We start from the raw sequence: 23,808 nt of genomic DNA on the forward strand, positions 1-23,808 counted from the left end.
TTTTATCAGTCCAGAAGAAAAGATAACCAATAAAACCCAAGAGAAATGACAGTCATTAAGCTCACAATGCCCCTTCAGTTCTGACAGATTAAAAAGGTTACCTACATAAATAGATATTTAAAAAGTTTCCCCTCATTGTCTTGTAATTATAACTTTGCCATTCATGTGCTAATCTTCTTAAAGGGCTTTATTTAAAAAAAAAAAAACCACAGTTACATCACAAAACAGATGAGTACAAATCATGCTAATAAGTATCATCGCAATCTCAGGAGAACCTTCTATTCATTTTATTTCTTTAAGACTAAAGGCATCTCCCCAAGTCTTATTATACAGTGTAACACTTAATAAACTAAGGTTTTGTGCATCTTAAGAGCTAATTGGTACCTTTTTTTTTTTTTTTTTTTTCACAAAGTCATTTCAGTGTACTATAATGGAGTTTTAGACACAGAAAGGCTAATTGTTTTCAAGGTCACAACAATATCCAGTTCTAAGAGTTCCAAAAGGCAAATTCTAAGAACATTATTGGGCTTTTCACACTTGAAATTGTAAATTTTTAAATTTTTAACTATGGGTTTACATAATCATTTATCTTGCTCCATGTTTTGCACTGTTCATACTTAACCCTATGTTAGTAATTAATCCTGGGTAGTCAGTTCAAGATTTCACACTGTACATTTATGAACTGGTTACAAATAATATATTATTTTATTAACCTTTATTTTACCAGGAAGTCCCATTGAGATCAAAAATCTCTTTTACAAGAGAGACCTGGCCAAGGTAGCAGACATACAAACTTATAACATATTAAAATGTAACATATACAACATGATATACAAATATCCACAATAAGACAAAAAACAAGAAACAGCTATTTAAACACAGTGGCCTTTCACGAAAAACAACCACATGCCTCCATCATATTCGTTATGATGACCTTAAATTAATCAATGGATATGTGTATAATTTTAGATCTTTCTGTAGATTATTCCAGTGCTTGAAGTGGAAGAAAAAAATGTGCAAGTACTCTCCTTGATAGTATTAAACTTTATATTATTATTAATTTTTTTTTTTGGGGGGGGGATTTAAGAAGATTTAATGTTAGCAAACTATAGTTTTGGTAAGTTGTTTAGGGCATCTACTTTGTGCATGACAAGAGTAATTTTCCCAACAATTGTTTACAGACAGGTTTCACTTTTAATTGACTATATCACAATTCCAGTGGGTCAGAAGTTTACATACACTAAGTTAACTGTGCCTTTAAGCAGCTTGGAAAATTCCAGAAAATGATGTCAAGCCAATAGGCAATTAGCCAATTAGCTTCTGATAGGAGGTGTACTGAATTGGAGGTGTACCTGTAGATGTATTTTAAGGCCTACCTTCAAACTCAGTGCCTCTTTGCATGACATAGAAAGAAATCAGCCAAGGACCTCCACTAGTCTGGTTCATCATTGGGACCGATTTCCAAATGCCTGAAGGTACCAAGTTCATCAGTAGAAACAATAGTACGCAAGTATAAACACCATGGGACCATGCAGCCATCATACCACTCAGGAAGGAGATGCATTCTGTCTCCTAGAGATGAACGTAGTTTGGTGCAATAAGTGCAAATCAATCCCAGAACAACAGCAAAGGACCATGTGAAGATGCTGGAGGAAACAGGTAAACAAGTATCTATATCCACTGTAAAACGAGTCCTATATCGACATAACCTGAAAGGCTGCTCAGCAAGGAAGGATCCACTGCTCCAAAACCGCCATAGAAAAGCCAGATTACAGTTTGCAAGTGCACATGGGGACAATGATCTTACTTTTTGGAGAAATGTCCTCTGGTCTAATGAAACAAAAATTTAACTGTTTGGCCATAATGACCATTATTATGTTTGGAGGAAAAAGGGCAACGCTTGCCAGCCAAAGAACACCATCCCAACCGTGAAGCATGGGGGTGGCAGCATCATGTTGTGGGGGTGCTTTGCTGCAGGAGGGACTGGTGCACTTCACAAAATTGATGGCATCATGAGGAAGGAAAATTATATGGATATATTGAAGCAACATCTCAAGACGTCAGTCAGGAAGGGCCTGGGTAGTTCAGTGAGTAAAGACGCTGACTACCACCCCTGGAGTCACGAGTTCGAATCCAGGGGGTGCTGAGTGACTCCAGCCAGGTTGACTCCAACCAAATTGGCCCGGTTGCTAGGGAGGGTAGAGTCACATGGGGTAACCTCCTCGTGGTCGCTATAATATGGTTCGCTCTCAGTCGGACGTGTGGCGAGTTGTGCGTGGATGCCGCAGTGGATGGCGTGAAGCCTCTGTCTCTGTGGTAACGCGCTCAACAAGCCACGTGATAAGATGCACGTGTTGATGGTCTCAGACTCGGAGCCAACTGAGATTCGTCCTCCGCCACCCAGATTGAGGCGAGTCACTACGCCACCATGAGGACTTAGAGCACATTGGGAATTGGGTATTTCAAATTGGGGAGAAAAAGGGGAGAAAATCTAAAATAAATAAATAAATCAGCCAGGAACTTAAAGCTCGTCAAAAATGGGTCTTCCAAATGGACAATGACCCCAAGTATACCTCTAAAGTTGTGATAAAATGGCTTAAGGACAACAAAGTCAAGGTATTGGAGTGGCCATCACAAGGCCCTGACCTCAATCCGACAAAAATGAGTGTGTGAGCAAAGAGGCCTACAAACCTGACTCAGTTACAGCAGTTCTGTCTGGAGGTATGGGCCAACATTCCAGCAACTTACTGTGAGAAGCTTGTCGAAGGCTACCCAACACTATTTCTTTATTGTAGCTAACATGTTAACATGTAAAAACAAAACGGTTAATAATGTGTTTATTTACACTAAAATAGTATTTGATTACGTTAAAAGAGGTATTTAAATAACATTTTCAAGGTCTGGCTGTAAATTCCTTAAGATCTGGCTGAAGAACAAATATGACCTTACATCCTCAACTAATATATAGGTTTTGATTAGCTTTACTTTGAAAATAAAAACATACAAAGTAGGGTTATTGTTTAAGAAAACTGAGAAAGAATATTTAGATATGCTTAAGTGTGCATATTTGTCAATATCAATGTCTTTTTAGACAAAATAAATGTAGCCTAAAACTGTAAAAGAGCATTATGTCTGTTTTTCCTTTTTACATTTTTTATTATTCTCCATTTTAATGAGGGCAAAATTTGCCTTCCTTATCCTGCACACATTAATTTGCACACAGGAGCCAGATACTTGTGCAGACAATTATCATTAGAAACAGTGAACAAACTGATTTGATGATGTTCAGGACTGAGAACGATGTAGAACTAAACACTGTTAGGATATATGCATAGGCAAGTTCAATGATAATTCACATAATCTTTTTACGAGCACTACAGAAAAGAATGGAGAATAAATGCAAATTTTGTATTTTCTTTGAAGGTTCGGTTTTCATCATCATTTTGCCTCTTGTGAAAAAAGGTTGTGCATGAGCTGACATCACTTTTGTAACAGCTTTTTTTTTTTTTTTTAAGTCTGTAGTTTTGACTGCACCCAGCAGCTAAGCAATTTGCATAAATACATTTGAGTGAATAAGACACGGTCAAATGTGCTCATCCAAAAGTTGCTGGTTCATGTTTTGGAGAAGAGTGAAACTGAACTATGTCCAGACAAGCTTAAACACTCATGCTCCTCCAGAACTGGACCACGGATAGCTTGATGAGCACCGATACTGTTGCATGTGTTGATTGTTGTTAAACTCACCGCTGAGTTTTGCTCAGAGAGCGTTCGGATGTTTACCGTGATTTTATCAAAATCATTTGGAAGGTCAGATAAAAGTGATTGGCGAGCCACATCAAATCACTGACTTACATCAAATAAAGACATTACATCGGAGACTCTGAGAAGTGGTGGTATGCAAGAAAATCTGCCAGTACTCTGTAGAGTAAATTACAGAAGTGCAGGTACTGCGTACCACTGCATACCAAAGTGCATAGTAGAAAAATGCAGTTTTCCCCAGATCTGTCAAAACCCAGGGTACATTAAAAAGTAACCACTAGGAGGAGCGCAGCTGGTAACTACCAAAGTTGAGACATAGAAGCGTACAGAGGTAGGCTTGAAATTTACTTAGTATGGCTTTATAGATAAAAATATACCAATGCTGTTGTCTGCGAGTGGTCAGTGATGTCCTACCCAACAAATCATAAAGAATACAATGGTAAGAGACTTTGCATTTGTAATGAAACATAAAGATGCATGGTACACTGAATCAAGGCTACGTAAAATGGAGGAGGCTGCATGCATATACAATATGTCATCGTAATCAATCACAGGCAAAGAAGCTTCCACAAGTTTTTTTCTTGGCAGTAAAAGTAAAGCAAGATTTATTTCTAAAATAAAAGCCAATCTTTACTTTGAGCTTCCTAACTAGATTAGCAATATATACATTAAATAAAAGCTTGTCGTCTATACATTTACCCAAGTACTTGTACGGGCACACCCTTTCAATGGATTTACCATTGGATATGAAAATGCTTACATCATCAAGCAGCTGTGAATGAGCTTTTGAGAAGACCATAAACTTTGTTTTTCTGAGCATTCAAAACCAATTTTAAACTCAGCAGATCAGTTTGTAATGACTGAAATGCAGTCTGCAGCTCCTGCTCTGCCTTTACTATGGAGGGAGCATATGTATAAATGACAGTGTCATCTGCATACAGGTGAATTTTGCTTGAATGTCGTTACCCAAGTAATTTATAAAAAAATATAAAACAAAATAGATCCCAAAATGGAACCCTGGGGGATACCTTTAGTTATCTCAAGAAAATCAGATTTGTGGCCCTCTGCATAGGCACACTGATTTCGATCTACAAAACAATTTCTGAATCTTTTAACAGCCTTAGGACCAAGACCAGCATTCCTAAGTTTGTTAGGTAGCAGTTTGTGGTCCATTGAATCAAACGCCTTAGATAGATCCACAAATAAGGCAGCGCAATGCTGTTTTTTGTCCAAGGCACCAATGAGATCATCTGTCACAACCATAGCAGCAGTAATGGTACTGTGACCAGTTATAAAGCCAGATTGAAAATCACTTAAAATATTATTATCAAGTAAAACTGTTTTAACAGCAAATTTACCTGTGATTCAAAGATCTTAGCCGGGACTGAGAGTTTGGAAATCGGATGGTAGTTGTTCAACTCTGAGGAGAACATAAGCAGTTTTCCACATTTTAGGTATAAAGTTAGACAAATGAATCACATTAAAAATGTGAGTAATGGGCTCAGGAATAATTTCTGCCACCACCTTTAAAAGATAAGAATCTAGATTGTCTGGCCTGCGGACTTTTTGTGGTCAATGTCTTTTTGAGCTTTACAAACTTAAGCAACTGGAATAGGTTTAAAATCAAACAAATCCAGATTTCCATCAATTTCAGTAGTGATAGAACAGGGGACTTATGTATTTACATTTGTGCTGTCAAATACAGACCCAGCATGGATAAAGTATTTGTTAAACTGACTGACCATAGCAGCTTTGTCCTTTATTTCCTCTGAGCCAACCACAACGTGTTCAGAGAGGCTTGAAGCAACATGTGTACCTGACAAGCTTTTAATTAATTTCAAGAATTTTGAGGGGGTATTAAGGTTCTCTGTAACTGACTTAAGATACAACTCTGATTTGGAATTTCTGATCATTAAGGTACACTTATTCCTTAGGGTTCTAAACATAGTCCAATCAGCAGAGGAGTTAGAAAATGTAGCTTGGGCCTATGATTTATTTCTTAAACGAATTAGCTCTGAAAGACTGTCTGAGAACTAGGGATTGTCCCTACCACTGATCCGAAACTTCTTAATGGGAACATGTTTATTAGAAATAGACAAAAAGATTGAATGAAAATATTCCCATGCCAGGTAAACATCCAAAATCAGAGTAACTCTGCTAAGATCACTGTGGCACAAATCATGCAGAAAGGCCTGCTCTTCAAAACTTTTAAAATATCTTTTAAAAATGAAATAGGGTTTTACCTTGGGAAATTTTGTACTCCTGACACAAGCGATTGTACAATGATCACTGACATCACTGCAAATTATGCCAATTGAAGTGTATTTATGAGATGTATTCATTATAATTACATCAAGCAAGGTACATTTATTTTGTACTTTGGGATTTGGCCTTGTTGGTGCATTGATGAGTTGCACAAGGTTTAAGGAGTCACACAGTTCTTTAAAACAATCTGAGGTCCCTGAAAGCCAATCCCAATTTAGATAACCCATAAGGATGAATTCAGAGTCATTTAATTAATGTAAATTATCTGAAATAGATTTGAGAGCATCTTTTGGAGGCAGACAGGGGTCTATAACAGCCAACCACAGTGATATGAGAATCCTTTGATACACCCAATTTGACAGCCAAGACCTGTTTATCTTTAGTGATTGACAGAGTTACAGAGCTAAGAAGCTTGGATTTGACATACATGGCAACCCCACCTCCTTTACCAACCTGATCAGTTCTATAGAGTTTGTAACCATTAATACAAATTAAGTCATCAGTTACTGATTTCTTAAGCCAAGTTTCGGATAGAACCTTTATGTCAGCATTTGTAGTATTTGCCCAAATCTTGATCATATCCATTTTAGGGACAAGATTTCTAACATTTAAATATATAAAACCAAGTCCTGTTCTACTTTTAAAATCTGAGGGAGTAGGTAAACATTGCACAGAGGTATTAGGCCCAGGATTGGGCTGAACATTTCCAGACAGCATCAATAAAAGCATAACCATACATCGCAATTTTGGTTTGACAGAAAATTATTTATCAGAACTGCCATCACCTACAAACTGCAAGAAAAGTCCTCCAAGACCATAAAATATATAGTCATTTAACAGCATTAGATTCTGAAGATACAGGATCTCGTTGACTTGCACTTGAGAGTGGTAAATCTTCAATTGATGACGTGGACTGATTGACTGATGATATGACTCAATCATTTTCAGAGAAATTGAGAGTTGTCTGGAGTGTAACATGGTGAATTCACTCTTCCTGTTATGCCCATTTAGTTCATTTAATGCAAGGTTGCACTGAATAAACATCAAGAATATAAAAAAATACATGATGTCAACTTAAATTACATTTCGTTAAGGACAGACCAAGTAGCAGTGTCGGGATCTTAAACTGAGCAGTGGAGGTGGTTAAATCTACAGACCAGGAGAAACAGTCATTCCAGCTCATCTAGGGTCCACATCTAATTCACAATCAGTGTGCTACAAGGCCATAATCCAAAATTCAGCAGCAGAAGTGAGTCCACTTAGGCAATCCGTAGAGTGCTGCTCTGGCTCCCATAGGTGCTGTACTCCAGCAGGTGGATTCCAGGTAGGCCTAGGCCTCAAACAGTCCAGATTTAGAGTTCTGTGGTAATCCAGTAACATCTAATAAAAATGTATCATCAAGAGATGCCGGACTGAAGAGAAGATGTTGTCCTTGGAAAATACCACTCATTCAGGACCAAATGACATAAAATATCACACTCAGACCTCAGGTACTGACACACAAACAATGGACTGACTTGGCTGCCATCTTGGATTGGATTGTGGGTCAACATTTTTATTTTCATATTTATGAGGTGGTTAAGATTGACTGGACAAGTACAGAATATGATGAACACACAACCAGTTTTTCTACTCACACAACTCACAATTTCATTCTAGAACCACATTGTTTCAGACTGTATACCTGTGGCACCGCAACTCTGTTTTAGCGCCACTTTTGTAACAGCTGCTAACCCCCTTTCAAAATTACAAGTGTGAAACATTACTTTACCCAAGATTGAACAAAAAGTGGTCTCAACCCAGTGTTTAAAAATATATTAACCCAGGATTAAGCACAGTGTAAAAACCCTTTATGTCTCAGTCAGTATTACTTTGCTTGTTAAAACCTGTAACTGTATCCTGTGGTACTCTTGCGAGGTATCACACCACACAGTGGATAAAAACACTGTTTGAATTCAATAGCAGACACTTCGAGGTAGTAGATGCTTTAAGGTTAAGTTGATATTTCTTGCACAATATTTTGTTACAGGAAATAGCCCACATAAGATTCTTTCACACATTCCTTTGCAATTTTTCCCTGTGAAGTCTGAGCCCCCCGGAATATCCTGACCTCAAAAGGTACCTTTTTGTCTCTACCTAGAGAGACTAAAAGACTAAAATACATTATACTGTTTATCTCTGCAGACATTACAGATAAGGAATCGATTCAAAGGTAGTAATTGGAAATGGGCTTGGAATACGCTACTGAAGACAATTTAGCTTTGTTTGGTCAGAATGAGATTTGCCTTATTACTTTTGAAAGGCTTTTGCCTTGACTTAATAGAATTTTATTTCATTTAAAAAAAACAAGTGGCCAAACTCTCATCTCTCTCTTATATGTTATTCTTTTTTTTATTCTCTATGTATTACACTGAATTTTTTTTTAATTATTATTATTATTATTATTATTATTATTTTGTATTGGCCGAATCTGACAACACCTGTCAAGGACATACCCAGGTCATCTTTCACCTGAAAAGGAAAATATAAGAAACTGTATTTTGCTTAAACCAAATTAAGCTTATTTTTTGGAATCAAGACATAATGTTTTTCGGCAATTCAGAACGCATTTCTCATTACTGTAATAATGAGAAACAATAGAAATCATAGTAATTACATAATATATAAAAGTATTTATATACAGTATCATACTGACATTTGTTTGAATTTATGCTGAGTTTAATAAAATACAAAAATCACTGTATCCAAAAAGGATGATTTTCAGTGCTATATCATATATATATATATATATATATATATAAATATAATTACTGTAATGTGATAACTAAAGAAATTACATAATTTCTTTAGTTATTTATCGCATTACAGTAATTAGAATGCCATTTTTTTCACATTACAATAATGAGGATTTGGGGAGGACATGTTTTTAATTGTTGTGAAAACAATGGCATCGTAGTGGTCACAAAAAAATAGGCTTTTTGAAATGAAAAATATAATAAGTTATTATTATTTTTATTTATGTATTTTTTGTGGGGTGAAATATGACTTTGACATTTATTTGTGTGATTTACCCCGCTATGGCAATGTTGGAATAAAGACTTCTATACCCAACCTCTTTCCAGAGGGCACTTCTACAAACATAATACTTGAATAATGGTGGTCAGGTCACTTTTTTGCTGCCAAAAATGCTGCCAGCTCCACACATGCCAACCCTTAAGGCTTTTATCCAAGACTGGCTCTAGCACTGTGACTGGCGCAGTCAGGGAGACTCTATGCCTCGGTTCACACAATTACACAATAACAAAACTTTTCACACCACGCCCCCACTCCAGATTTTCTGTGCATTTGCACCATTAGCTTGGTTAGTGTGAATTTCTCACCAAACATTAGGCAGGCGATAATTGTATAAAATCAACAGGACAGGTTTCCCCACAGGCAGAGGAGAGCGAGTTGAATTTAAGGTTAATTGATCCACTCTGTCAGTCAAATCAAATCCAGGCTGAATGGCAGAATTGCAAAACCACACACACACTCACATTCTCTGTCTATTCCTCTATTTTGTTCTGCTTCATTTTCAGCCACGTTCCTCTATGACTCACCCTAGAGTCTGACAGCCACCCAATCAGATCTCTGTGCTGTTCCGGCCCCCACCTGACAAGCAGCCAAATATATTTAAAAAACAGCTTGCTGTCGGGTGTCTCCTGCATGCTGAAGGACAGGGAAGCCAGACTCAGCCTTCGGGGAATTATGGGTAGAATTCCTTTAGATGTGTGTGATGGTGTGTATTTCACTGTACTTAAAAATCATAAATACTGGTACTGAAGGTTTTGATATTTTTGTTTTGGTAATATTTTGCTAAAATATTTTATCTTTTAATTAATAAGATGAATGTAATTTAATCAGATCATATTAATCTGATTGAATCTGATCTGATTAATTTAATGTGTCTATATATATTTTGAAAAGTGTGATCAAAGAGATTAACCAATATGAAATTTTTTACTGCATCTATTTTTTTTGTCCGTGGATGTGTGAGTGTGTACCTGCGTAGTGGCTGTTGACGTGGTGCTGCTCCGGGACCCCCACATCTGCTGGAACTGCACTCTGATCTCAGCAAACGTTTCTATGATCACAGCGATGAACACATTCTGGGAACACAAGAAAATAATCAAAAGAATTAATGAATGTCCCGAACAATTTGATTTCACTGTAGCCTTGCCTGTTTTCTGATAATGCAATACAATACTGAAAATCTTGATCTGTGTTGAAGATAGCCTCATTTGAAGGAGAACCACACAATAATATATCATATATATAATGTTAGCACTGCTGCTGTCTTAAACTGAGGGATAAATTAATTAAAGGGGTCATATCCAAAAAATAATAATTTCTATTTACAGTTCTGAAAGATAGAGAATTGTAATAGCACATCAAACTCGTTTATTTCAAAAGATAGAGGAACATTTTATTTTTGTGATATGTGGATTTCACTGTGTATACAAAATTTCAAAAACTATGATAACACATCACCTTGACTCTAGAAAGTCTAGTGAGTGGCTTACCTAGACAACATTTTCAGGCATTTAATAGGTGCGGTTCTCCTGAGAAAGGCTATTTGTGTGGTGTGTGACTGCTAGCAGAGTTGCTGTACATGAAGAGTGTTTAGGATGCTGCCTTAAAAGGTAGCTGCCTAAGTAGACAGTGAGGCAACTTGCTAGATTTTGCTGCACATCCCTTGTATTGTTGCCATATTGTTTATATTCGACAACTAGAATATACCTGATTTCCTGACTTTCCTCGAGCTAGAAATAAAGAAGGACCCATGTGTAAAAGATAACTGTTAGTGTATTTAGTTGCGTTGGTGTGAGAGAAAAAAGGACTTTTCCACCTTGACCAGCCAGGCGAGGAAGAAGATGAGAGTGATGAAGTAGAAATATGAGCGCCAGCGTGGGAAGCTGTCGATGGCTCGATACATGATGAAGACCCAACCCTCCTGAGATGCAGCTTCGTACACCGTGAATATACTGGTGCCTGTGAAAGGAAAGGACAGAAAGGGATGTTAGAGGGGGGTTGCATCACTGGGCATTCAGACTGGTTACTCAGACACAAAAATCCAGACATAAACACAGTCTTGGCATTTGTGAACCTTGTCAGGTGCTTCCCATTAACCAGCTATGTGCTTCTCTGTCCAAACAGCTGAATGAGACTTCGAAAGCATTCTCTACTGCTTTGGATCCATGTTGTGGTGGCATGTCACAATATCTGTATATCAAAGACAGCTTCCCATTACAAACAAGCACAATAAAAGTAGTCCATATAACTTCAGTGCTAAATTCCAAGTCTTTTGAAGCCCATTCTATAGTTTTGAATGGTAAACAGATTTCTAAATTGTTATTCACTGATAATCTCCCTCTCTTGTATAGATCTCAAATCTCCGTCAGACATGCACATATTCATACAAGATGAGTTATACCAGGTTTGATGTCAATGACACCAAATGCCATTGGTTTTTGCATCTCTTATAAACTAATATGACGCATTTGAATATGTAGAAGTATGAATGAGATCTGAGGGCATGATTTTCTGATTTCTAAATATATTTATGAACTTGGAATACAGCGGAAAAGTTGTATGGACTACTTTTAAGGCGGCCTTATGGTGCTTTTTCCTATTTGGGGCTTGACACTCCTTTGGCGACTGTGTGGTTATACTGTATGGGAAAGATCAGCATAAACATTCTCCAAAAAATCTTAATGTAAAGAAAGCAAGCAATATAGGTTTGAAATGACATGAGGGTGAGCAAATAAAATAATTTTCATTTTTGGGTGAACTATTCTTTTAAAGGAAAAGTGTGCTGTCATGGAAACAGTGTATAACAAGTGGCAATCTCTCCAACTCATGCTAATATGAATCAGCTATCCCTTGCAGAGAAAACTGCTATAACCAGTTGCTATTAGGGATGCACCGATCTGATACCTGGATTGATATCGGCTCCAATACTGACCTTTTTAACCATATCAGTAGTATTAATATTTAATGTAGTATTATTGTTTTATTTTATTATTTTTTTTATATTAAATTACAATAATATTTAAGTTGACTGGGTTTCAAAAACAATAACCGTGTGATTGAAAAGTGGACTTATATCTCATAACTGATATCTCATGGACTCATAACTGATGTGAAAAAAAAAAAAGAGAGATCTAAATCCATTTGAAAAAATTTGTAAAGTGAACTGGCTTCTTTTCTACTGAAGACTTTCACTGGAATTACTGTTAATTTCTCTGCTTCATTATCCAGTAGATTATTTAAAAATAAAATTTTCCTGAATAGGCTACATATCTTTTATGTAATCATTTTTAGTTTTCTCTATTTTATAATAAAATAATGTGTAGTTAGATATTCTAAACTGATTAAGAAAAAAATAAAACTGTTATCAGATCGGGATTGGTGTCGGCCAATACTGAAAGTTCAGGTATCAGAAGAGAAAAAATGGTATCGGTGCATCCCTAGTTGCTCTCTAAGCTGTGTTGTGTCAAAGACAGCATGGAAATTACACCATAACAAAGTGATTTCTGAGGGACTTCATACATAGTTTATGAGGTGTTCTCTAGTTATGACCCCTCAGTGATGATACCTCTGCACTCATCATGACCCATGATGCCATGCTGTGAGATGGCTGCCAAAGGCCAGCAGTAAATGTGCCACTCAGTTCTGCTTCCTGCCATTTTCCCACCAGGTCCTGGGGCAGAACCGGCCAAGGACACTGGCAGAGCCCTTTAAGGTTACCTTCACCAACCACACACAAATCCTTCACAGGGACCCATTTTAATGGGCAGTATCACTTGCCTTTATTCACAAAATCTTAAGTCTAGATGTTCGATGTAACTACACACTCTAGCATCAACAGTAAGAGAGTCTTTCAATGGATGATTCAGAGGTAAACTCCCATTAAAAAATTACTTGGAGATCAATCACTGTGTCCCGAGATGCTGAGCTAAAGGAAACTCTACTGTATGCCCATTTCATCCTTGATGGCCTGAGAGACTGACTCCCATTTCCAAGATAAAGGCAAATCTTGCATTCCTGAATCTGAAAACCAAAAAATATTACATTGTTGTTGTGGCACAGATGACTGGGGACAGGTCACTCAGGCAAGAACGATTCTGGTTGACGCACACATGACGTATCTGTGCATTGAACTCTATAAAAGGACGAAACGGCTCATTTGCAGATCTCAATGTTCAACAGTTTCAAAGCCATGACTGAGTTTTTTAAGGAAAAGCCTTCCCTTCATGCCTATTTGGAGATTAGTGGCACTGCTCTGTGCACTTTTCTTGTGGATTTATCTCAACTGAGAGTGATAAAAATGTGGCATGCTGCTTCGTACAGATCAAGGTGCTTAAATAAACTGTTCTATTTGTGAAGCTGCTTTCACAATGCTTTGAAACATAAGCTTTGCTGAAAATATAACATTTCCTACATGCAGTGAGAGAGTGCGTTTATCTGTTAATGTTTTCTTTTTGTAGATCAACACAAAATTCTTCTGCCAACATAAATGCTAAATAAAGCAAATAGCTCATTGTAGATATATAATACCATTTAGATGTAGTCAAGCAACAATTAATCACAATGTATCAAGAAAAATATAATTGTTCTTTGTCACTTTAAATAATTACAAAGGACAGAAATGGTACAGTTTTGCGCAGACAAAATAAACAAATAAACCAGATTATTTTTTTCGTGATAAAGGCCAGGAATAATGCTTTTGGTGTATGCGTCAGTGTCAAAGACACTGCCTGTAAAGTTCAATACAACCCACAGAATATTCAAGTAAAAAAATGAGAGTAAAAATAGAGTAAAATGTGCCAAAAAAAAAATATATTTTAGCGACAGCAGGACAGATAAACAAAAAATCTTTAATGTGTTGCATGTTATACAGTAGCTTATATCTTAAACCGGAGGAACCTTTCTTTTAGCCCAAGTCACACTAATCCATTGAAGTTTGAAAACTCTGTTTTCAGTTTTCAAATGTGATAGTTTTACAAAGTATGTCGTTATGCAGAGTTTTCAAAAGTGTCCGATTTTGGTGGAGGAAAACTGCTTTCCCGTGTGGACAAGAGGCATAAACATGGCAAAACCAAAGCGTTTTCAAACAAAAACGTATTAGTGTGGACCAGTGCCGGGCTGTGCATTTTAAGTCTAGGCCTTCAGTGTGATTCATGCCATTAAGAAAACACAGTTTCACAATTAATAAGACACCCTATGCCTTTGGGCATCATACATTATGTCGCAGCTAACTAGTAATACCAATTGACATTTGAAAAACACGTCCACGCACAAAAGCCAGAACTTGAAATGATACTGAATGCTCAAGCAAGCCTAATTTTAACTGCAACATGACTGTTTTGTGAAATGAACGTCTCCCGAACAGACATTCAAAAATCTTAATTTTTCATATGAATCTACCAAGGAGGTCTATAATAGCTGGAAAAATCTATCTAATAATATTTGCGATTTAAATGTTGCTTGCAATAAATTTTGTTTCATCAGGGTACACGGTTATGCTGCGTTCCATTCAAGTTGGATGTGGGATATTCCTACTTGACATCTTCGACCATAAATGCATTCCATTTCCCAATATTCAGAAGATGACGTTTAAGGAAACAAAACTGCAATGCTCCCGTTAGCTTAGCAGGGGTCTGACTCTCATTAGAGATGTCTCCTAGCAACCCAACTGATAAACAATGCTGCAGCGCTAGCATTTGTGCTTCAGGTGTACGATTATCAAAAGAGATCATAATGTTTTATACACCTGTTTCTGCAGGCGTTTGTTAAACAAGCTTTAATATCATGTAATGTGGAAACAAACTCATTTATCAATATTACTTTAATAAAGTGAATGTTTATCACTTACTTTGTATATCTCCCTGAGTGTCGACATGTTTGTGTGACATCATGCCCCTGCATCTTGGTGAAATCGGAGTTGAGAATTTTTGCACGAGCCTACAAGTTGTAATTCTGACTTCAAGATGCATTCCATTGCACTTTTCCTAGTAGGAAGTTGTAAAATCCCACTTTCCAAGTTGAACTGAACGCAGCACTACTTTTCAAAACTTGATCTGACACTGAATGCTCAAGCAGCCTAATTTACACTTAGAAAACTCCTGATCTTGCTATACAATGCAAAAAGCACTTACCAATTTACTTGAAGTGAAAATCAGTGCTCATTTCCTGTTTAATAAATTAAGCAATCACACGGTCATGCAGAACATCTCGTGTTTTTAAATTCATAAGGATCTCTTTCTCAACGGCAATACCAGCAGTGATGACAGCCGACTCATCAGACAGCTTGATCTTAGCTTTTCGCTCTTGAATTACATTCATCACTTAAAACGTGATTGCTTCACTCAAGACCAGCTAGAAGGCCTCAACCGGGACATATTCTAAAGATCACACCCACCAAGAACAAATAAATCAATCTGATTGGCTGATGAATCTGACAATCTGACTTTAGTTGCCCATTCATTTGCACTGTTGAGGGATTCTGAAGAAATTCTGAAGGCCTGAGGGGGTGGAGCTCAGACTCACGCGCTGCTTCGGGCATGTGATTTGTGAAACAGTTGTCACAATTTGCTTGTAAGCATCAAGGAATAAATTCTGACTGGATAAAATTTTTGTTTTTCTCTATCTGTTTGTAGATTAATTAAGAGTGGAAAGCGATTAAAAATATACAGGTACAAATGTGATTGAGAATGAAAGGATGAAAAATCTTTATTTATTTGGCATGTTAGACCAGCAGAGAAGGCTTTGCTGTTCCTGAGAAATTGCCACTGGTGTGGACATACCCTTCATTACCCACAGCAATTTGCCATCGGAATTCTGCATTTAGAAATTGCGATTTCAGCTAAAAATTTATTTGTGGCCTGTGGCTGACACAACTATTATAAAACAGGTGAAGAAATACCATATATTTATTTGAGTTTTGCATGGGCAAGCACTAGGGCTTCACAATTAATCGAAAAACAAATCGTGATTACAATTACGGCTGCCACGATTATGTAATTGTGAAAACTGATGATTTCAGCGTTTAATTTACGTCTGCTCCTGTTGCGTCAATAGTTTCTATTTACAAAGTGTTTTTGCAGCGGTTGAGTATTCTAACCAATCACAGACATGTCTGTTGAGCAATGAAACTGCAATAGCCAATCAGAGACGCGTACATTAATCCTACGTCCTATCAGTAATGACGAATGATCCTTATGCTCAAGTTTTAAACAGTCTGATGCCCAAATGCTTGCTTTATGATTCACCTCTGTTCTTGGTGGCACACGAAAATTAATACTGAAGAAACATCACCTGACACTCGAAAAGAAGCTGAAGAACAAAAGCGAAAAGCACTTTTATTTTGGATTACTTTGGATTCATTGCATGTTGTATCGCTAGCTTGCAACGTAGATGGTAAATACACTGCAAATGAGTAACGCGACAAAACTAAAATGCTCTCTTTCTAATCAAGGCATAGACGCGGTGTATATAATTGATTTATTTTACTGGTTAGACAGCTTCGTTTTTAATGAGAGTATTCATGAACAAGATCACCATTGAAGATCTAACAGGATGAATTGTCAGTCTCGCCACCACAGCGCTTACTGAATGCAGTAAGTAACTTGGTCAATTTAAATCGACCGTTAATTGAAAATTGAATATGTCATATTATTTACTGTATGTGGACCAATAATTTAAGCAGTAGAGACATTGCAGGTCTGATGGTAGTTTCTGATTTTATTTAAAAACAAGTGTTAAATGTGTGAGGATGTGTATTTATCAACCTGTTACATGTCACACAGCCATTTTGAATCAAGTAAAAACTGGTTTTGTCAATAGTTCAGAAAACAAATTACATATATTTATTCTATACCATATATATCCCTTTAAAATAACTTTTATTAGGCCTAATATTAACAAACATTTTTATAATATAATGCTTAAAAGATGCTTAAAAAAACTGGAGCTCATATCCACCTTAAATAACTGCTACTCTGAAGAACCACGTGGTTGCCTACTTTGTGGCATCACGGTAATTTAATATTTTAATCAACATTAATAATCACGATTACAATATTAAGAGCAATAATCCACATATATCGTGTAGCCCTAGCAAGCACTACTTGTATTTTATACTGTATTTTCTTATAAGAAAATATAAAAATCAAGCAAAAAGATAAAAAAATGGGAATGAATTATAAAAAAAAATTACAAACATAATTTCATCATGCTGGATGGACACCTGTAAGGCATCACAATGACTCACCAAGCTCGTTGAAACCACTGTATCCAAGCTCCTGTCTGCTGAGCCCCAAGTCTTCCAGATCCATACACTTGAACCCTGCTGGACACTGATAACCCTCTCCATATGGTGAGCAGTGTGTATCAGGGATTGCCAGGCTGTTCCATGTAACATTACTGGAAATAGAGCAGGGTGTGCTTTCAAATAATCATCATCACATGTTGGGCTGTGTGTTATATCTGCCCACATTAACCATTTTATTGTAACAGACCATCTGGTGTTTGTTCACAGACTGGCAGCTGTGTTATCATGGTCCTCTTTGGCTACATTCGCACTGTGGTTGGAATTAAAAATCGTATTCACCAACAGATGTGACTCTCAAATTGTCATATAAATATACAGCAGAGCAGGAGACAGAAGCTGTATATACAGGTAACTGAAGTCAATCATGTGACTGTTATTTGGCTGCCTGTAACAATACTGACAGAGATTCATTGTAATATTCAAGATTATGCATTGTGTCTGGGACAGTTAACCCAAAAAATGTTATTCTTTATTTACTTACCCTCATGCCACCTAAACCGTTTACACATCCTCATGTTGTTCCAAACCTGCTTGACTTTTTCTCTTCTGTGTAACACAGAAGGAGGTGTAAGGCAGAATATTAGGGACTAACAGCCTCAGTCACCATTCACTTTGACTGTATGGGAAAAGATGCAATGAAAGTAAATGGTGACTGAGGCTGTCAGTCCCTAACACATCTGTCTTTTGTCTTCAACTAAAGAAAAATCACAGTATCAACCAAACTTGCTCTTAAAATTCAGTTCTGTATATACTTCAGTTGTCATAGAATGTCATTGTCACTCTCTTTCATAATCAAACTGTGTATAAACAGAATTGTATTCAGCACTCCCAAACAGGACTGACAACCATATTCTGCTGCTGTGTGAACATACCATTAATGTCACTGAAATTCTTATTTAGATGAGAAAACAATACATCCATTCTAATACACACACACACACATACCCTGAAAGACAGCATTAGTTTGGGCCACAGGTGTTATTTCAGAAGGCACTTGATGTCTCTAATGAAAATGAATGCTTTCAAATTGGCTTGCCAGACATTCTTTCAAATTGTTTAAGGGCTATGAAATGAGCAGGGATCATTGATTGCAGTATCACAAAGGCCAATCAGAGGCACAGCAGTGAATCAGAATAGCTCTAATTATATAGTGATAAATAACCCCACCAAAGAGATCATACTCGGGAGTAAACTGATATAAAACACACACTTCAAATGATACCAATAACATTGTGAATTATCCATTTTATTGATGGAAATGTCTTTTGACTATTATTATTTTTACCACATAAATAAAATAATGGTATTACTGGTAAATAAAATAAATTGCAATAAAAACTGCAACAGAAGTCATTATTAATTCACATTCTTTGGTCCAAGCATCTTTCCACTGACCCACAAAATCCCCGAACCGACAGTTGCAGACTAAGGATGAAATTATCAAATAAAATGTGTCAAGTTCATCTGAGCACTTGAATTGATCAAAAAGAATTACTGCATGTAAAGTGAACTCAGAATAAGAGAGCTTATTTTTAATGTATAAAAATAGCCATGCACAACTAAAACTGATGATTAAATATTTTTTTTCCTCTAATCATAATGCTATTAATAAACTGTTGACATTTTAGTTTTAAATTGGAAATGAGCAAATGCTCTACTAAAACCTGATCTTCCTATCAACACATTGTAGACTATTTATTTATTAAACAGTAAAAGATCATGTTAAAGCAAATGTAAAGCCAGGTCATACAGGTTTGAAATAACACGAGGGTGAGTAAAGGATGACAGAATCGAATTGAAAATATGTCAGATGTTTTTGTAGGAATCAGTGCAGGGTCAGGATGAGATATCTTTCTCTTAGCAGTATAAGACCTCTTTTCAGTCACGCAGATTGACGGATTGAGGGCAGGCTGATGAAAAGAGGAGAGCTTTTGCACAACGCCTAGGCAACACAGGACACGTTAATTATTGTGATTAGTGTTCTGCACACTCCTCTGTTGATGATGGTTTAGGCTTTTTGTTTAAGAGCCTCGCTACTTATCTGCAAATGGAATATTAAATAGGCCTGTATTTTAAAAGAGAACCACCTCCACAGCTCCAGACACACAATGCATTAAAATTGTGCTCAACCTTGCTTTCGTCACGCTCACAAGTTGGGAATCATGGTTTAATGTTCATTTACAGACATAGTATAATATTGGCTTATTAATGCCTCCATGTGAAATGAGCAAATTAGACTAACAGAGTTGTTTAAAAATGGTACACTATAATAGAGCTATGCTTATAAAAGTGTTGATGAGTCAGTCACATCACAAAAATGATGATATGTTATTATTACCGTTTACAGCTGCTGATGGGATTTGCATTCAAGAACACAGATGTGTGTGGGAGATATGCAGCATCAGACATATACTTCTGATCTCACATTGATGCAGGGAAATACTGAAGCATAAGCTTAAATCCCCTGATTCATCCCAGGGATAATAAACCACAAGAAGTGAGATTGAGAAGTTGAGATGAGATTTACATGAGATGTACATTCTTGAGCTAATAAGCTAAATGTTTATCTTAAAATTCCTTAGAAGAAAAAAATAGAAACAAATAAGATAATTGTTGACATTCAGTAAGACTATAGAGGTATTAAAATAAGGTGAATAGCATAGCTCAAATACTTTGGTCTTGGAAGAATTTGATGAATTCATACTAAATCTCTGAGTTTTAATTGCAGATGTTAGTATCTTGGCATTTCTGACCTTAGAAACATCTCAAATAACTGTGGTCTGAATGTTGCTGAAGACTTAAACAAAAGTCTCCATTTAATCTGAATTTAATCTCATTGCTGTCTAGGAGAAACAACAGAGATATCATTTGTATTTTTTCTTTCCTATATGGGAAGAAAGATGATTTTATTGCTGCTTTAAGTTAGTGATCTGTGATTTCCAAAGAATTCAAATTACTTAATAGTGATTATAGAATAGTGCCTACCCTTTCTGTGTATCATTAGTAACGCAGTGATGGTTGAAGGTGCCAAACATCTGAACACCCAAGATTCCATACAGGAGCAGGAAGAAGAGCAAAAATATGGACACACTCCAGATTTGCTCCCCCGATCGCCTGAAAGGAAGTGTATTATATGTGACTGATACAAAAAACAAGCTGACGATTCTCACATCCTTCATGATGGCTCTTACACTTACTTGAGAATGTTGGTTATCCGGGTGCGTGGTAGCTCAAATCGGAAGTAGATTCGGAAGGCTCGGATCATTATGAGGGCCCTTGGTATGCGTAACATTCCCCAAGGAGACATTTGGTCCACAATCTCTGCTATTTCAAACACCTTGAGATGATTAAAAGAAAAAACTGAATGAGCATAGTCACCATGGAACTCTCTGCTTTTTCATTTAAAATTAGCACTTCCAGGGCTCAACAATAACAATGGGTAGATGTTCAGTGGCCGGTTTCAGTGGCTAACCAGGTAAGTTTGAGTTTAGTTTTAGCTCTATCTCTGACCAATAGTCACTCCCCTTGGATCTCTCACTCCAAATTAAAGCGCGCTTCACAGGTATATATACAGTATATTTAATAAATTTAAATGTGTATATTGTGATTTAATATCTTAGACCTATATATTAAGATAAAATATAAAATGTTTATTTGAGGGATTGTGGAACCTTGTTTCCCCTTCTGTCACTCACTCGACATTGTGTCGATGTAGTGACACTAGGGGTCGCTCTTGAGAGCCCCGAACACCTCAGATCTTTGAGAAAGGGCCAATGAGAATTGGTGAGTGGAATTTGCATGCCACTGCCCCGGACATACGGGTATAAAAGGAGCTGGCTCGCAACCACTCATTCAGATTTTTTCTTCAGAGCCGAGCGGTTGTACTATCAGCGAGCTGAATACTACTGCTGTTCCATTCACCTCTTAAGAAGCATATGCTGTTGGATATATGGCGCATTTCCAGCGGCTTTCTCTCCTTCTGCACGACGAGTGCAGATTTCGCCCCTGGGCGCTTCGACAGCGCTAAAAGTGTGTTTATTCCTGCTAAAGAGTATATTTTCTCTATTAGACTCCCCGGTCCCTTTCTTCCCAGAAGTGCACGACGAGCTGACGAGGTTGTGGAGGGCACCTTTTTCTGCCCGAAACCGACCTCCCAGCTCGTCCGCTCTCACTACCCTCGATGGCGGGGCGGCCCAAGGGGATACGGAGGTCCCTCAGGTGGTTAAGGCGGTTGCGGTGCACCTGTGCCCGCAAAGCGCAGCCACCTGGCGGAATCGTCCGGCACTCCCTTCCAAGGCCTGTAGGATGATGTCGTCTCTGACGGCCAAAGCCTACAGCGCCACTGGTCAGGCCGCCTCTGCAAGTACACCAGGCCAAGGCACTAAAGGAACTGCACGTGGGTAGTCCTGATCCCAATGTGATGCAGGAGCTGCACTCGGCGACCGACCTCACCCTCCGGGCGACGAAGGTCATGGCTCGAGCACTCGGGCAGGCGATGTCCACCCTTGTGGTCCAGGAACGCCACCTGTAGCTAAATCTGGTGGAGATGAGATACGCGGACAAGGTTCACTTTCTCAGCGCCCCCGTCTCCCAAATCAGCCTATTCGGCGACGCTGTCGAGGACTTCGCCCAGCAGTTCTTGGCAGTGAGGAAGCAGACGGAGGCTATACAACACATCTTGCCCCGGTGCGGCTCAAGATCCCGTATCCCGTCTGCTCGCTGAGGGCATCCCCCTGCGGCAGCGAAAGCCCAGGCGGCTCTGCCTCAGCACGAGCCCAGTTCTCGGCCCCAGTGTAGAGCCCCCCGCAGGAAGCTGACGCCCCCCTCCTCATGGGCCAGCACGAGGACCCGGAAGGCTCCTAAGCGCCCCTGAGACGGATGACCAAGGGAGCAAGATGTCTGCTGCAAACCCGGAGCTGTTGTCCAGACCACTCCATCTCCCGGTGGAGGGCCGGGAGGTAAATCCTTGGTTTCCTTTTCTTTTATGTTCACCACATTCTCAAAAGAGCAGTTTCCTCACTCCCTGGGTCACATAGCCAGTGTTTATGACTGTCGTTATCACGGCAACCGGGCACTGAGCACCTGCGACTTAGACGCTGTGAACGCGGGCCCCCCGCCTTTGCGCGTCCGGTCGCACCACACTCACACCCATGGCCAGGTAGTTTTGATGGACTACGGGGATGGTCAAAAAGTCCCTTTTCCCCCGAAGCCGGGTACATGGAGCAAGGTAAGTGCTTCGAGGGTCCCCTCAGCGCAGCCACGAGTTTGAGGCGAAGTGAGGCTCCTCGACGTGGCTCACTCTTGAGAGTTGCTATACACACACAGGGACCTCGTGCTCAGGCACCTCAGCTGGCTAGGGCTTCGGGTCAAAAGAGCAAGCTCTCCCCGGTTCAGAGCATCTCTTTTCTCAGCATGGATTTAGACTCAGTCTCGATGATAACACGCCTCACGAGCGAGCGCGCTTGGTTTGTGCCGAACTGCCTGAAGTCGTTCAAGCAGAGAACAGCGGTTCCACTGAAACACTTTCAGAGGCTCCTGGGGCATATGGCATCCTCAGCGCTGGTCACACCACTAGGGTTGATTCATATGAGACCGCTTCAGCACTGGCTTCAGACTTGAGTCCAGAGATGGGCATGGTGCCGTGGCACACATCGTGTGGCCATCACTCCGATCTGCTGCCACTTGTTCAGCCCTTGGACAGACCTTGCATTTCTACAGGCAGGAGTTCCCCTACAGCAAGCGTCCAGGTGCGTCGTCATTATGACAGATGCCTCCAAGCGAGGCTGGGGTGCCGTATGCAACGGGCACGCAGACACTGGCTCCTGGACAGGACCACAACTGTGTTGGCACATCAACTGCCTCAAGTTGCTCGCCCTGTGGAGGCTTTTGCCATTGATCCGGGGCAAGCATGTGTTGGTCTGGACGGACAACACAGCGACACTAGCGTATATAAATCGCCAAGGCGGCTTACGCTCACATCGCATGTCGCAACTCGCCCGCCGTCTCCTCCTATGGAGTCAGCGGCAACTGAGGTCGCTGCGGGCCACTCACATCCCGGGCAACCTCAACGCCACAGCAGACGCGCTGTCGCGGCAGGTGACACTCAGGGGAGAGTGGAGACTCCACCCCCAGGGGGTCCAGCTGATTTGGAGTCCGTTCGGCAAAGTACAAGTAGACCTATTTGCCTCCTGAGAAACCTCCCACTGCCCGCTCTGGTATTCTCCGACGGGGGCCTCCCTCGGCCCAGATGCACTGGCACACAGCTGGCCCCGGGGGCTGCACAAGTATGTGTTCCCCCCAGTGAGCCTACTTGCACAGACCCTGTGCAAGGTCAGGAAGGACGAGGAGCAGGTCACCCTCGTGGCACCATATTGGCCCACCCAGACTTGGTTCTCAGACCTCACGCTCCT

At 39.1% G+C, this 23,808-nt stretch overlaps 1 protein-coding gene across 2 annotated transcripts in view; it reads right to left on the reverse strand.

Annotated features, from left to right (window-relative positions):
* The window catches only part of LOC127447166 (sodium leak channel NALCN-like), a 180,437-nt gene that overhangs the window by 137,584 nt on the left and 19,045 nt on the right, over positions 1 to 23,808 (reverse strand). For both annotated transcript variants that reach the window (XM_051708787.1, XM_051708786.1), the window contains 5 exons: positions 20,596 to 20,735; positions 20,384 to 20,512; positions 17,339 to 17,490; positions 10,913 to 11,055; positions 10,068 to 10,172 (listed from right to left, as the gene is read on the reverse strand). In XM_051708787.1, the coding sequence (XP_051564747.1) occupies positions 10,068 to 10,172; positions 10,913 to 11,055; positions 17,339 to 17,490; positions 20,384 to 20,512; positions 20,596 to 20,735 (669 nt within the window). The remainder of the gene's footprint in view (positions 1 to 10,067; positions 10,173 to 10,912; positions 11,056 to 17,338; positions 17,491 to 20,383; positions 20,513 to 20,595; positions 20,736 to 23,808) is intronic.

This window comes from Myxocyprinus asiaticus, chromosome 10 (genome assembly GCF_019703515.2).
Source record: "Myxocyprinus asiaticus isolate MX2 ecotype Aquarium Trade chromosome 10, UBuf_Myxa_2, whole genome shotgun sequence".
NCBI lineage: Eukaryota > Metazoa > Chordata > Actinopteri > Cypriniformes > Catostomidae > Myxocyprinus > Myxocyprinus asiaticus.